This window comes from Cannabis sativa, chromosome 4 (genome assembly GCF_029168945.1).
Source record: "Cannabis sativa cultivar Pink pepper isolate KNU-18-1 chromosome 4, ASM2916894v1, whole genome shotgun sequence".
NCBI classification, from domain to species: Eukaryota; Viridiplantae; Streptophyta; class Magnoliopsida; order Rosales; family Cannabaceae; genus Cannabis; species Cannabis sativa.
In genome coordinates, this window is record NC_083604.1 from 64,550,091 (window position 1) to 64,564,157 (window position 14,067).

A 14,067-nucleotide genomic window follows, 5' to 3' on the forward strand; every position below is an offset into this window, starting at 1 on the left:
CAGTAAATGTTCTATTTTTTCTTTCAGCTTTACCGTTCATTTCAGGTGAATATGGTGCAGTCCTTTCGTGTATCATACCATGTGAATTATAAAATTCAATAAACGAATTTGATTCATATTCTGTTCCTTTATCACTACGAATCATTTTTATTTTCTTATTAAATTGATTCTCAATTTCAGCTATGAATAATTTGAACATGTCAAGTGCATCATTTTTATTTTTCATCAAGTATACATAAGTAAAGTCAGAACAATCATCTATGAAAGTAATAAAATAACGTTTACCATTTCTGGTTAGCGTTCCATCAAGTTCACATATATCAGAATGTATCAAATCTAAAGGTTCAGTTTCTTTAGTAACTGATTTATGTGGTGTCTTAGTTATTTTTGCTTGACTACAAAAGATACATTTTTCAAAATCCTTTTCTGACATTTTCGGGATTAAGCCAATATTACTCATATTCTTAATGATACGTTTATTAACATGACAAAGTCTAGAATGCCAAACATTAAAATCACACAGCATGTAAGCAGAAGAAGATACTTTATTAAATTCAACATTTAATTTAAACATTCCATCAGTAGCATAACCCTTCCCCACAAAAGTACCATTCTTAGTGATGGTGTACAAATCAGCCCCAATTGTTTGAGTAAACCCAGCCTTATTAAGCAAAAAACCAAAAACCAGATTCTTTCTCATCTCGGGAGTGTGCATTACATCTTTCAGCAATAAGGTCCTTCTCGAGGTAAACTTTAGCTCCACATTTCCAGTTCCACAACAATAGTGGTGTGGGAATCTCCCAACAACACTTTCTTGTCATCAGCAGCAGTGTATGTCTTAAACATAGCACGATCATAGCAGACATGGCGAGAGGCGCCAATGTCTACCCACCACCCTTCTGATCCACCAATCATATTGATCTCAGAGATCATAGCTGTAAAAGCTTCTTCAGTCAAGTTAGCCCGCGGAGCTGTGCTAGGCTTGTTCTGACACTTTCGTGCCATATGACCCGGCTTGTTACAGTTGTAACACAAAAACTGTGCGGGGTCATTCTGTTTATGTGGAGGTGGCTACCTTCCATGTTGGTTCCTATTATGGTTCCAACTCTAATTATTGTTACGAGGAGGGTTGTTGCGGCTAGAATTGGAATTCGAGTTGCGGTTCTGATTCTTAAAATTTTTGCCATTAGACTTCAGAACCGCTGGTGTGGATTTCTTAGTGTTGTTGTTTGAAACAACAAGCACTTCATCTTTCTCGTCTTGTTTTCTTGCTTCCTCCTCTATACGAAGGCGGGTGATCAAACTTTCTAAGGAAAATTCCTTAGTCTTGTGCCTGAGAGTACTTTTGAAATCTTTCCAGGAAGGGGGTAACTTATCAATTAATACAGCAACTTGAAACTATTCATCTAAAGTCATACCTTCTGAGATGATCTCATGTGCAATTTTCTGAAGCTCGTGAGATTGGGCTTCCACAGGTTTGTCGTCCACCATTTGATACTTGAGGTAGCGACTCACAGCGTACTTTTTAGTTCCAGCTTCTTCAGTATCGTATTTCTTTTGCAGAGCATCCCATATTTCGTTTGCCGATTTATCTGAATTATAATAGTCATACAGATCGTCAGATAAACCGTTAAGAATAAAATTCTTACAGAGGAAGTCGTTTTCAACCCAGGAGTCCAAATCCTTTTGTTGCTTCTCGCATTCAGCCTCTTTGTCCTTGTCGGTAGAAGCTTCAGAGACGACTGGCTTCAGTGCAGTGAGAACGAAAGCAACTTTCTTCATCATCAGGTAGAACAGCATCTTCTGTTTCCATCGCTTAAAATGTAATCCCTCAAAACGGAAAGGCTTGTTAATATCGTTAGAAGCAGAACCAGAAAATTCATCGGTAGCAGCCATAGCAGAATTGAGCGTCTTAAAATTGTTATACCGAAATTAAAAGCAATGAAACTGGAACGAATTACCGATAGAATAATCTGGCTGAGTCGCGGACAATGTCGCTCTCTTTAAGACGTTTCGCGGCTCTGCCCGATGTGTGCACGACAGTCTAGCAACCACGGCGTCCCCAGGATAAAACAGCCTCTGTATAAGTACGATACGTTCTGCACCGAACTGTATCGCTCTGTAACACCCTACTGTAATAAAACAGCCAGAAAACGGTAATATTATCGTTCGTGGGAGGAGTAGGATCGTGGGAGGAAAAGGCGGATCATTGACTGATCGCGTTTTACCTCTTTTCTGATCACGTGTTAAAATTAATTAATAAATAAATAAATAAAAAATAAATATTTATTTAATTAAATAATTTTTCTTTAAAAAATAAAGTGACACCTCACCCGCCCCGGCTCGGTCGGACAGCGGCGCGCGTGTGTGGTGGTCCAGTGTGTGAGTACAAATCCTTTTGTTGCTTATCGCATTCAGCCTCTTTGTCCTTGTCGGTAGAAGCTTCAGAGACGACTGGCTTCAGTGCAGTGAGACCGAAAGCAACTTTCTTCATCGTCAGGTAGAACAGCATCTTCTGTTTCCATCGCTTAAAATGTAATCCCTCAAAACGGAAAGGCTTGTTAATATCGTTAGAAGCAGAACCAGAAAATTCATCGGTAGCAGCCATAGCAGAACTGAGCGTCTTAAAATTGTTATACCGAAATTAAAAGCAATGAAACTGGAACGAATTACCGATAGAATAATCTGGCTGAGTCGCGGACAATGTCGCTCTCTTTAAGACGTTTCGCCGCTCTGCCCGATGTGTGCACGGCAGTCTAGCAACCACGGCGTCCCCAGGATAAAACAGCCTCTGTATAAGTACGATACGTTCTGCACCGAACTGTATCGCTCTGTAACACCCTACTGTAATAAAACAGCCAGAAAACGGTAATATTATCGTTCGTGGGAGGAGTAGGATTGTTGGAGGAAAAGGCGGATCATTGACTGATCGCGTTTTACCTCTTTTCTGATCACGTGTTAAAATTAATTAATTAATAAATAAATAAATAATAAATATTTATTTAATTAAATAATTTTTCTTTAAAAAATAAAGTGACACCTCACCTGCCCCGGTTCGGTCGGACAGGCGCGTGTGTGGTGGTCCAGTGTGTGAGTCCTCACCCATGCGTGCAAAACTGTGTACGCCTTGGGACCCCAATCCATATCTCAAACTTGCACTAGATATATACTTCAAATATAATGTTTCTATCTCATGTGGGACTCCTACTCACACACTTCACTTTTCTATTTTTACATAATTTCATACAAAGTTCCAACAGAAAAAGATAACAAAATAAATAAAAAGTTATGGTGAATCGTGGACGACAGGTATAAAGGAATATTTTGTTTCTACTCAAAAAAAAGAAACGAATAAGTATTATTACAAGAGAATACGAGAAAATGAAAAAGGATGTATCCACGCTTAGCAAGAAAAGTAGGAGTGAAAACTTAACTCAAGCCAAAAATGATTCACGCTTTTTTCAAATATATAATTAATAATAAAAAATGTATTTATATATATATATATAAAAAAAAAAAACGATAACATATTCATAATCTGTAAAACCATCTTAATAATAGGGGAAATATCAAATATATAATGACATCTCGTATAAATCGTTCCCTCGATCAAGATAGTTCCTCGTCATCTTCCGCAGCCGAAGATGGCAGCCAAGACGTATTAAGCTTACTCATGGGGGTATTCGATGATCATAATGATGAAACTTCCCAAGAAATTGAGGGTAATTGTATATATTTATTTGCAGCTACCAATACCATTTAATATTTTTTTATTTTTTATCTCAATAATGATAATAAAAAAAATGATTACCATTTAATAATTAAATAATAAATTGTGACACCCTTGCTTAAATATATGTAGTTATAATATATCTCAAAATCCAACTATATGCATCTCATAAATACACATCATTATCATTATATATGAAAGCTTATATAATTTTAATTAAAGCTTATTTTGGAATTAGGTAGTGAAACAGGTTCTCCGCCGCGTGGTGGTGGTAGTAATCAAGCAGCAACACCTTTTGGTCTTCTTCCTTTATTACTACCTATGTTGCAAGCTGGCTTACAGCGTGGAGGGGTGGCTGTGCCTTCCCGGCCCGCCGTTTGTCCTATTCCACCACCGCCACCACCACCGCCTCAAGTTCGGGCCCCTTATAGCTATGCCCATGTTTCTGGATCACCATCTCTTCATCGTAAGTACTACGAAGATTATTGATTTTAGATATAGCATTACTATTATCACCACCTTAATATGCTAAAGTTATGCTAATATTAAATTGTACTAATAATTACTTTTTCTAGTAGTGTTTTGATATCTTAAGGTATATACTCTTAGCAATTCTCATTTAGATAATTTGTCTGATAATTATTTCATATATTAATTAGTCCTTAGTTGAAATATTAATAATTAAGAAATTAAAGTATAATAAAAAGCTTCAATTAAAAAAAAATTAAAGTATAATGTTTTTTCTTTCTTCCTAATAAATTAATGGTTTCGTTGGAAGTAAAAGATTTTTATATAGGATATTGATTCAATAACGTGTAATGTAATGTTGGTCCGAAAAATATTATCTTTAATTATTTCTGCTGACTAATTAACAATTACATACACAATATAATCTAATATAATCTTCTAAGATAATTGTAATTAATTATAGGTCTATTTTTATTTTTATACTTTAATATAGTTTTTTTTTACGAAAATCAATATAGAAACATGTTTAGCAACTAACGCAGCAATTTAAATCGCAACCAAAATTCACATAACAACCGACATAAAAAAGCAACCATCAATTTTAAAAAAAAAATAAAAAAAATAATATATGAAATAATTTTCAAAAAACATAATTGCTATGATGATGTAATTAATTTTTGAAAACCCCTGCTATATTACAGCCTTACCTAGTTGGCTATATTATCATTGAAAAGTTGTGCTATATAGTTATGGCCTCATTAACCCTTTAATTTTTATATATTTTCTATCAGGAAGAGATGTTGTGCCAAGTCACTTCTTGCTTAAAATCGAATCATTTGCGTCTCTTTCGAAATCCCCAATAACTCATTACCGTTCTGAGTTTGAAGCCGGAGGCTACAACTGGTATTTACTACACCTCTCAACATATATATAACATTTTACATCTAAATATACAGGACTGAATTTTGTTCAGTAAAACATTACATTAGTTTATCTTTATAATCGTTGCATCACAATTAATCGTTGTATTAAGTACTTAAAAAATACATAAATTAGTGTACTGTGCGCATTTTTTTTGGTTGTAATTAGGACATTTCTTTAATTAATATTAGTGAATACATGACATCTTTTTCTTTTAATTTTTTTTATTTTTAATCACAATAAAATTTAATTATTAAAAATAATAAAATTATAATTAATTATAAATCATTATTTCTATAATATTACTAAAATACTTATTACAAAAGTATTACCCATACAAATTATAATATGTTGGAATTAAATGTATTTTAGTCACAATATTTATTGTAACTAAAATTAATTAGAGACAACTTATATCTTACAAATAATTTTTTAATTTATTGTGATTAAGTTACAGTTATTTACAAAAAAAACTTATGTTACTAAAAATTTATCATGACTAAAGGTAGTTTTTTTGTTTTTATTGTTGTTTTGTTTTTAGTGAGTATTGAGACTAGCACTAAATTAATATTGGTAGTATTGGGACTAACACATTAAAGCAGCACTAAATTAATAAATTTAAAAAGAAAATATAAAAGGTAGTTAGTGGGGTTTGAACCTTTACCCTCTAACCTATTTACCAACTATCTTAACCATTATACCAAGGTTACTATTATGTCTATAAATATCATCTTTTAATACAAATATATGTTGTAACTAATTAAAATACATATACATTTTTTTCTCGATTTTTTTTTTTCAGGGGGGCGACTGCCCCCCCTCGCTACAATGTGGGTCCGGCTATGCTCATATTTACTAGAGTATTGTATAAATTTATGAAAATTATTAAAAAATTATCGAATTTTACTTAATTGACATGCACCACTCAAAAAGAAATTTTATTTACGAACATTCACATTCCGCTGTCTAATATTGGTCCTCTAAGAAATGTTCATAAAGGTAGACAGATTAATGTCAAAAAGCACTAGAATTAAGTATATTAAATTTTATATAATTTAAAGTAATAACTTTTATTGAATATTGTTAGAGAATCAAAATAAGCTACCTTTAATTAAGTGGTACTAAGCACCGATAACAATATTGATACTAATACCATGGGTGCCTGTTAGAATTTTTTGTTTTTTTTTATTTATTTTACTGACAATATGTGGGTTTTAATGGCAGGGAAATAAGTATATTCCCAAATGGAGACAAAACAAATGGTGGGGAAGATCATATTTCTGTTTTCTTGAGATTAATAGACACCAATCTCCCTATTGGTTGGGAGGTCCATGCTATTTTTACTTTCTTTCTCTATGATCAGATTCGGGAGCAGTATGTTACTTCCCAAGGTACGTTCGTATCGGTTTTTAACATTTTAAATTTCTTATTATATTATATAATGTCCAATTAGTTCTCTATTATCTCTAGGTAGAAAATATAGTACGAAACAAATTATAACTAATTCGCCTACCATAATTAGTTACTAAAATAGTCATATAAAAAATTAAGGCTGTAAATTAATTATGTATCCATATACTGAAAATGTTAAAAATATGTTGTAATTTCAGCGAAAATAACTTTGAGGATTCAATCATAAAATCTGCAATGAATTCACAACTTTGACAGCAATAATGAACATAAACCAATTAATCAACACAATGAATCAAACCCGAAATCAAACAAAGAACAACACACGATTTTATCCTGGTTCCGGTCCTAGAGATCAATATGATCCCTGGCCATACTCCAGCTGACATACATCACCAATCTTCATTAATATGTGAATAAGAGAGCAACAGTACAATTACAATAACCAGAGCAATCACAGCTCAGATGGTACTCGACACACACCAGAGAAAACAGTCACAGTTTTTTCTCTATCAACCCGAGTACACTCCTTGTTCTTGACCCTCTTCAAGAACAGAATTCTCAGCTTAGAACCCCTAAGCAATTCTCTCTTCAATCCTCTCTCTGTTATATGTCCCATATAGAAGTGAAAAGACTAGACTTATATATAGTCCTAACTCAAAACAAGGATAGCACCAACTAACTAACTAACATAACCGAAAGTTAGTTAAGTTAGTTGGTTCAAATGAGTTGGATAGTGAGTTGGTTTAGAGGATCAATTTCCACAAATTTTCACCTTGATTCTCTAAAGCAATTTATCAGAGTATTTTCACTGAAGTCTTGATGATGTGATATCTCGAAATGTTCAGCAAACTGAGACAATGCATCAGTTTACTGAATGTAAGAACCTTAGTTCCCATGTCCGCAGGGTTGTCACTTGTGTGCACCTTTTCCAATTCCAGAACCCTGTCCTCAATCTTCTCTCGAATCCAATACAATCTAATGTCAATGTGCTTGCTTTTCTCATGGTATACGGGATTCTTACACAAGTGAATAGATGACAGACTATCTGAATAGACTGTCCCTTTATCTTTGAGCAGTAGCAGCTCTTGCAGTATTCCTTGTAACCATATAGCTTCCTTGAATGCTTCAGTGGTGGCCATGAATTCTGATTCAGTAGTTGACAGAGCCACCACTGGCTGTTGTTGTGATTTCCAACATATGCAGCTTTTGTTAATCATGAATACATAGGCAGTGGTGCTCCTTCTATTGTCCCTATTTGATGCATAATCAGCATCAACATAGCCTTCTAACCTCACATCAGATGTGTCTTTCTGATAAATCAGACCATACTTGATTGTCCCCTTCAAGTATCTAATCAGCCACTTTACAGCATTCCAATGCTCTAACCCAGGGTTTGCCATAAACCTACTCAAAACACTTAGAGCATGTGCTATATCAGGTCTAGTACTGACCATGATATACATTAGACATCCAACAGCCATAGCATATGGTACACCTCTCATATTTTCCCTTTCAGTTTCAGTTTTAGGGCAGTACTCATTAGACAGCTTGAAGTGCCCTGCAAGTGGAACTGCAGTGGCCTTAGATGAATCTAAGTTAAACTTCTTGATCACCTTCTCAATGTAGCTTCTTTGAGTTAGCACCATCTTTCCTTCTTGCTTGTTCCTCATGACTTCAATTCCCAAGATTTTCTTGACTGCTCCCAAGTCCTTCATTTCAAATTCAGAGTTGAGTTTGTTCTTAATGACTTGTATTTCAGCCTTGTCTTTGCTGATGATCATCATATCATCAACATATAGTAGTAGGTACACAACCTTAGGTGTTCCTAGTTCCTTGTAGTAAAGACAAGAGTCAAATTTTGACCTTGAAAAACCAATACTCTGAACAAATTGGTTAAACCTTTGATTCCATTGTCTAGGTGACTGTTTCAACCCATACAATGACCTTTTAAGCAGGCAAACCAGATCAGTTTTGCCATTTTCCACCTGAAAACCAGGTGGTTGCTCCATGAATATCTCTTCATTCAGAAAACCATTTAAGAATGCAGTTTTGACATCCAACTGCTCAACTTCCAAGTCATTGTGTGCAGCAATGGCTAACATCATTCTAATGGTCTTGTACTTCACAACTGGTGAGAAGATATCTGTGTAATCAACTCCCTCAACCTGTGTGAATCCCTTAGCTACCAATCTAGCTTTATATCTAGGTGGTTCACCCTCTGACATTCCTTCTTTCTCTTTGAACAACCATCTGCAGGAGACAACTTTCTTGTCTTTTGGTCTTGGCACCAGAATCCAAGTTCTATTCTTCTTCAAGGAATGCATCTCTTCTCCCATTGCAGCAAGCCATTTCTTCTTTGATTTGCATGCAATTGCTTCTTCATAGGTAGTTGGTTCAGGTTCACTCTCAGATTGTATCACAGCCAGGGCATAGGCTATCAGATCAGCTTCAGCATACCTAATGGGAGGTCTAATTTCTCTCCTTGACCTGTCTCTAGCCAATTGATAGTTGGTCAAATCTGGTTGATCATCTTGCCTAGTTTCCACCTCAGCTGTATCTGTACCAGCCTCAGTTGTGTCTGCACCCTGTGTTTCCACCTCAAGAGATGTCTTTGCTTCTGGTGTGTGGGGTAAATCAATGGAGACTTCAATCTTGTCAGTGTTGATCTCCAACTCAGCAAGGTCATCCCTGTTAGTACCTGCAACATCAGAACCCTTGCCTTCCTTGGATGTCAAGTGCATGAAATCATGCTCATTAAAGAATACATCCCTAGATATGATAATCTTAGGTTTTCCATTTTCAACATGACATAGTCTATACCCTTTAACACCCTTAGGATATCCAAGAAAGAAACATTTAAGTGCCCTAGGTTCCAATTTGTCAAGTTTCTGGTGTGCATATGCAGTGCAGCCAAATATTTTCAAGTGATTCAGTTTAGGTGTAGTGCCATGCAATTTTTCATAGGGAGTTTTTAAATCAATCACTCTACTGGGACTCCTATTAATCAAATAACATGCAGTGATCAAAGCCTCTCCCCAGTAGATTTTACCTAAACCAGAACTAATCAACAAGCACCTAACCTTGTTCAACAAAGTTCTATTCATCCTCTCAGCAACACCATTTTGCTGAGGGGTGTGCTTAACAGTTCTATGCCTAACAATTCCAAATTCAGAACATAACAAGCCAAATTCAGTATTAATGAACTCTAAACCATTATTTGTCCTAAGCACTTTCAATTTCCTTTCATACTGATTTTCCACTTCAATTTTCCATTCTCTGAATTTCTCAAGACATTCATTTTTGGTTTTAAGTAAATAAACCCATACATGCCTATTGAAATCATCTACAATGGACAAGAAATAGTGTTTACCTGAGTGAGTTCCAACCTTGTGAGAACCCCATAAATCAGCATGAACATATTCTAGTGGTCTTTTAGAACAATGGTGGCCAGCCATGAATTTCAATCTATGATGCTTTCCCAACACACATGCTTCACATAAAGGTAATGAGTTCGGTTTGAAATTTCCTAAGAGCCCTTGCTTGGTCAGTTCTTTAATCCCTTGCTCACTCATGTGACCCATCCTTTTATGCCACAGTTCCATCTCAGTTTCTTGGTGTTGCACAACACTAGCTTCACAAGCCATTACTGTATCTCCTTGCAGAATGTACAAACCATTCTTCTTTTCACCTTTCATGATAGTAAGAGACCCCTTTGCAATTCTCATCTGACCATTGTTAGACTTGTAACTGTAGCCTTCATCCTCAAGAGTACCAAGTGATATTAAATTCCTTCTAAGTTCTGGTATATGCCTTACTTCATGTAGCATTCGAACAGTACCATCAAAGTGCCTAATAGCAACCTTTCCAATGCCAATTACCTTGCAAGAATTGTCATTTCCCATTAGTACAATACCAGAATTTACTTTCCTATAGTCAATAAAATTTTCAAGGATAGGACACATATGGTATGTGCATCCAGAATCAAGAATCCATTCATTTGTGATTCTTTGATCTGAAACCATGTACTAGTCTCCATCAGATGAGCAACGATCTGATTCTTCAACATTAGAAGCTGAATCATGCTTCTTTTCTCTGTCTTCTTTGAGTTTGTTCTTGAACTCAATGCAAAACCTCTTGATGTGACCTACTTTCCCACAGAAAAAACATTTTCTGTCCTTATGGTATTTTTCTCTTGATTTCGATCTTGATTGGGATCTATGTTGGCCTTTGAAATGATCCTTTCTGTAGTGATCTCTGCCCCTATTGTTGTCTCTTCCTCTGGCCAAATAAGCTTCATCTTTGACATTGTCTTTCTCCTTGGACATTTCTTGTTCTTTGGACTTCAAGGCTCCAAGAACATCATCAAGGGTGAGAGTATCTCTTCCATACTTGATCACAGCCTTTAATTCTTGGTATGCAGGTGGCAAAGATCTGAGAAGAATGACAGCTTGGCTTTCTTCATCAACAGTGTGCTTCAAGTTAGCCAACCCTATAATGATTTGGTTAAATACATCAAGGTTATCATCTAAAGACAAATGAGAAGACATTTTAAAACCATATAAAGATTCTAACAAATTAATCTTGTTAGTTAGAGAGGGTTTCATGTAAATCTCTTCAAGCTTGCTCCATAGTTCTCGAGCTGTCTTCATATTCTGAACCTTCCTTCTCACTGTATTGGACAAGTACATTATGATAGTGTAATATGCCAATTCCTCCATATCTTCAAGTTCTTCCTTCTGCAACTTGTCAGTGAGTTCTTCCTTGGGTTTCAATGCCTTAGCAACCTTTTGATGAACAAGAATTCCCTTCAAACTTTCTCTCCATAGGCCAAAGTCCCCTGTCCCATTGAACTTCTCAAGTTCAAATCTTGCTGATCCTGTCATAAGGTTGCAGATGAGTCTTGATTGAATCTTGATTCTTGAATTCCTCAAATGGATCTTGAACCTAAGCTCTGATTTTGTTGTAATTTCAGCGGAAATAACCTTGAGGATTCAATCATAAAATCTGCAATGAACTCACAACTTTGACAGCAATAATGAACATAAACCAATTAATCAACACAATGAATCAAACCCGAAATCAAACAAAGAACAACACACGATTTTATCCTGGTTCCGGTCCTAGAGATCAATATGATCCCTGGCCATACTCCAGCTGAGAAACATCACCAATCTTCATTAATATGTGAATAAGAGAGCAACGGTACAATTACAATAACCAGAGCAATCACAGCTCAGATGGTACTCGACACACACCAGAGAAAACAGTCACAGTTTTCTCTCTATCAACCCGAGTACACCCCTTGTTCTTGACCCTCTTCAAGAACAGAACTCTCAGCTTAGAACCCCTAAGCAATTCTCTCTTCAATCCTCTCTCTGTTATATGTCCCATATAGAAGTGAAAAGACTAGACTTATATATAGTCCTAACTCAAAACAAGGATAGCACCAACTAACTAACTAACATAACCGAAAGTTAGTTAAGTTAGTTGGTTCAAATGAGTTGGATAGTGAGTTGGTTTAGAGGATCAATTTCTACAAAATATTTATAAATAATGATCGAAAATATTAATTACACTTCACTAATTATTTATAGATAATGATTACACTATATCACTCAAAGATGCAAATTATGAGGGAGAGATGTATATATATATTTAATATTGCACGGACAGTTTTATAGGATGAAATTCGCTTACTATTTACTACACGTGCTGGTTTATTAAAACATCTTCGTAGTTAGGTTAATCTTTTATATTGAGCAAGCTATTTGTTTTTTTTTTTTTGCAAAGGATAATGAACAAAACAAATATAGATGTTTTTATGTAATAATCTCGTTCATTCTGTTAATTCTTCTTTTGGTTGATTAGTGTAGATAATGCAAATGTACTGCGGTTTCATGCAATGAAGACAAAATGGAGCATTATCAAATATATTGACCTTAAAACATTCAATGATAGTTCCAATGGATTCCTTGTCAATGGAAGTTGTGCTTTTGGGGCAGAGATTTTTGTGGTCAAAAACACAATCAAAGGAGAGTGTTTAACAATGATCGAAGACCCAATTAAATGCACTAATACTTGGAAGATTGGTGATTTTTCAGCTATAACCCAAGACCGGCATGCATCTCAACCATTTTTTGGTGGAGACTACATATGGTATATATGTTACATACAGAATGATATTTTCATTCTCAAAATTATATATCTATATATAGATAAATAACATATATATATATATATATATATATATCTCATGAGCAGGAAAATTGTGATTTATCCTAATGGATTCGGAGAAGGAAATGGAACCAATATTTCATTGTTTCTACAATTGGATACTTCAAGTCTTCCTCCAAACACTAAGCTCTTTGTTAATTACGTTTTGCGTTTGAAGCACCAAATTAATGGAAAGGATTTTGAGCAAAAAGGTGAGATCATTATGGGAGACAATTCACTATTTAATTTGATTCATACAATACACGTTTTGCTTTAAATGTCTAGCTAATTAATTTTGTATGGTAAAATTATAGATGAATGATTTTTCAACAATTCTCTAATGTTTAAATTTTCAAGACATGAATTCTTAAAAATGATAATAAAAGAAAAATTAATTTGTTATGTTTGGTACGAAAAAAATTTAAATCGAACATGAAAAATTGATTTTTCTTTTAGTTCTCACACTGTGTTTTTCCTACATTTTTCATGTCTTTTCGTTTTTTGTTTGTTTGTTTTTTTATTTTAATTTCTAAAATTCAATTTCTAAACATAGTCTTAGTGAATTGCTAGCTTAATAATATATTACTTGGGCGGCATCAGGCGTGAGTGTCAATAATTTAAGAGTTTGAAACTTTCTTTAAAATATTTATATATATTATTTTAATTTTTGGAATTATGATGATGTTACATGCAGCTAATAATGTTTTCTTTTCTTCAAACGGATGGGGTTTTCCTACATTTATGTCGCTGGCAAAGTTCAAACAATTAGACAATGGATTTCTGTTGAATGATACTTGCATCATCGAGGCTCAGTTTGAAGTGCTCGGATTAATTAAACAACATTGATTATCTTCCATTATTTAATTGTATATCTATATATATTAGGGCCTTTCCTATAGTACATTTTCAAAATCAGTATCTCATGCAAACATTACCCAAAAGTTACCAGATATATATATGTACAGGGAAAATTATTGAATAGTGCTTATTTTACCCAACCCTACATTCTATTTAATAATTTATCTAGTATATACTTTCATATTGAAACAATATAATGTATACATTAAACAAATAATAAAGTTACTTTCGAATTAGGAGTTTTTAGATATGTTAGCACATATACTACTATACTAGCACAAAAAGCTCGATCAAAATAATGTTATAATCCTAGTTTTCGTCATGGGCTGGACTGTAATCAGTGCTAATCTATGATTTTACATTTGAAATTCTAAGTTTGGTTCGTCTACCTCAAAGAATATCAAGCTTCAAGACAGAACTTGTGTGCGTGTGATTGTCTCAAAAAAAAAAAAAGCTTGTATGTT

General features: G+C 34.5%; 1 protein-coding gene across 1 annotated transcript; it reads left to right on the plus strand.

The window, feature by feature from the left end:
- The first annotated feature begins 3,242 nt into the window (after nucleotides 1-3,242).
- Nucleotides 3,243-13,845, plus strand: LOC115714009 (uncharacterized). The gene is made up of 7 exons (XM_061114309.1): nucleotides 3,243-3,722; nucleotides 3,969-4,196; nucleotides 4,990-5,101; nucleotides 6,344-6,510; nucleotides 12,406-12,688; nucleotides 12,794-12,957; nucleotides 13,440-13,845. The coding sequence occupies exons 1-7, from the start codon at nucleotides 3,581-3,583 to the stop codon at nucleotides 13,589-13,591; spliced, it is 1,248 nt and encodes a 415-aa protein (XP_060970292.1). The 5' UTR covers nucleotides 3,243-3,580; the 3' UTR covers nucleotides 13,592-13,845.
- Nucleotides 13,846-14,067: the final 222 nt, after the last annotated feature.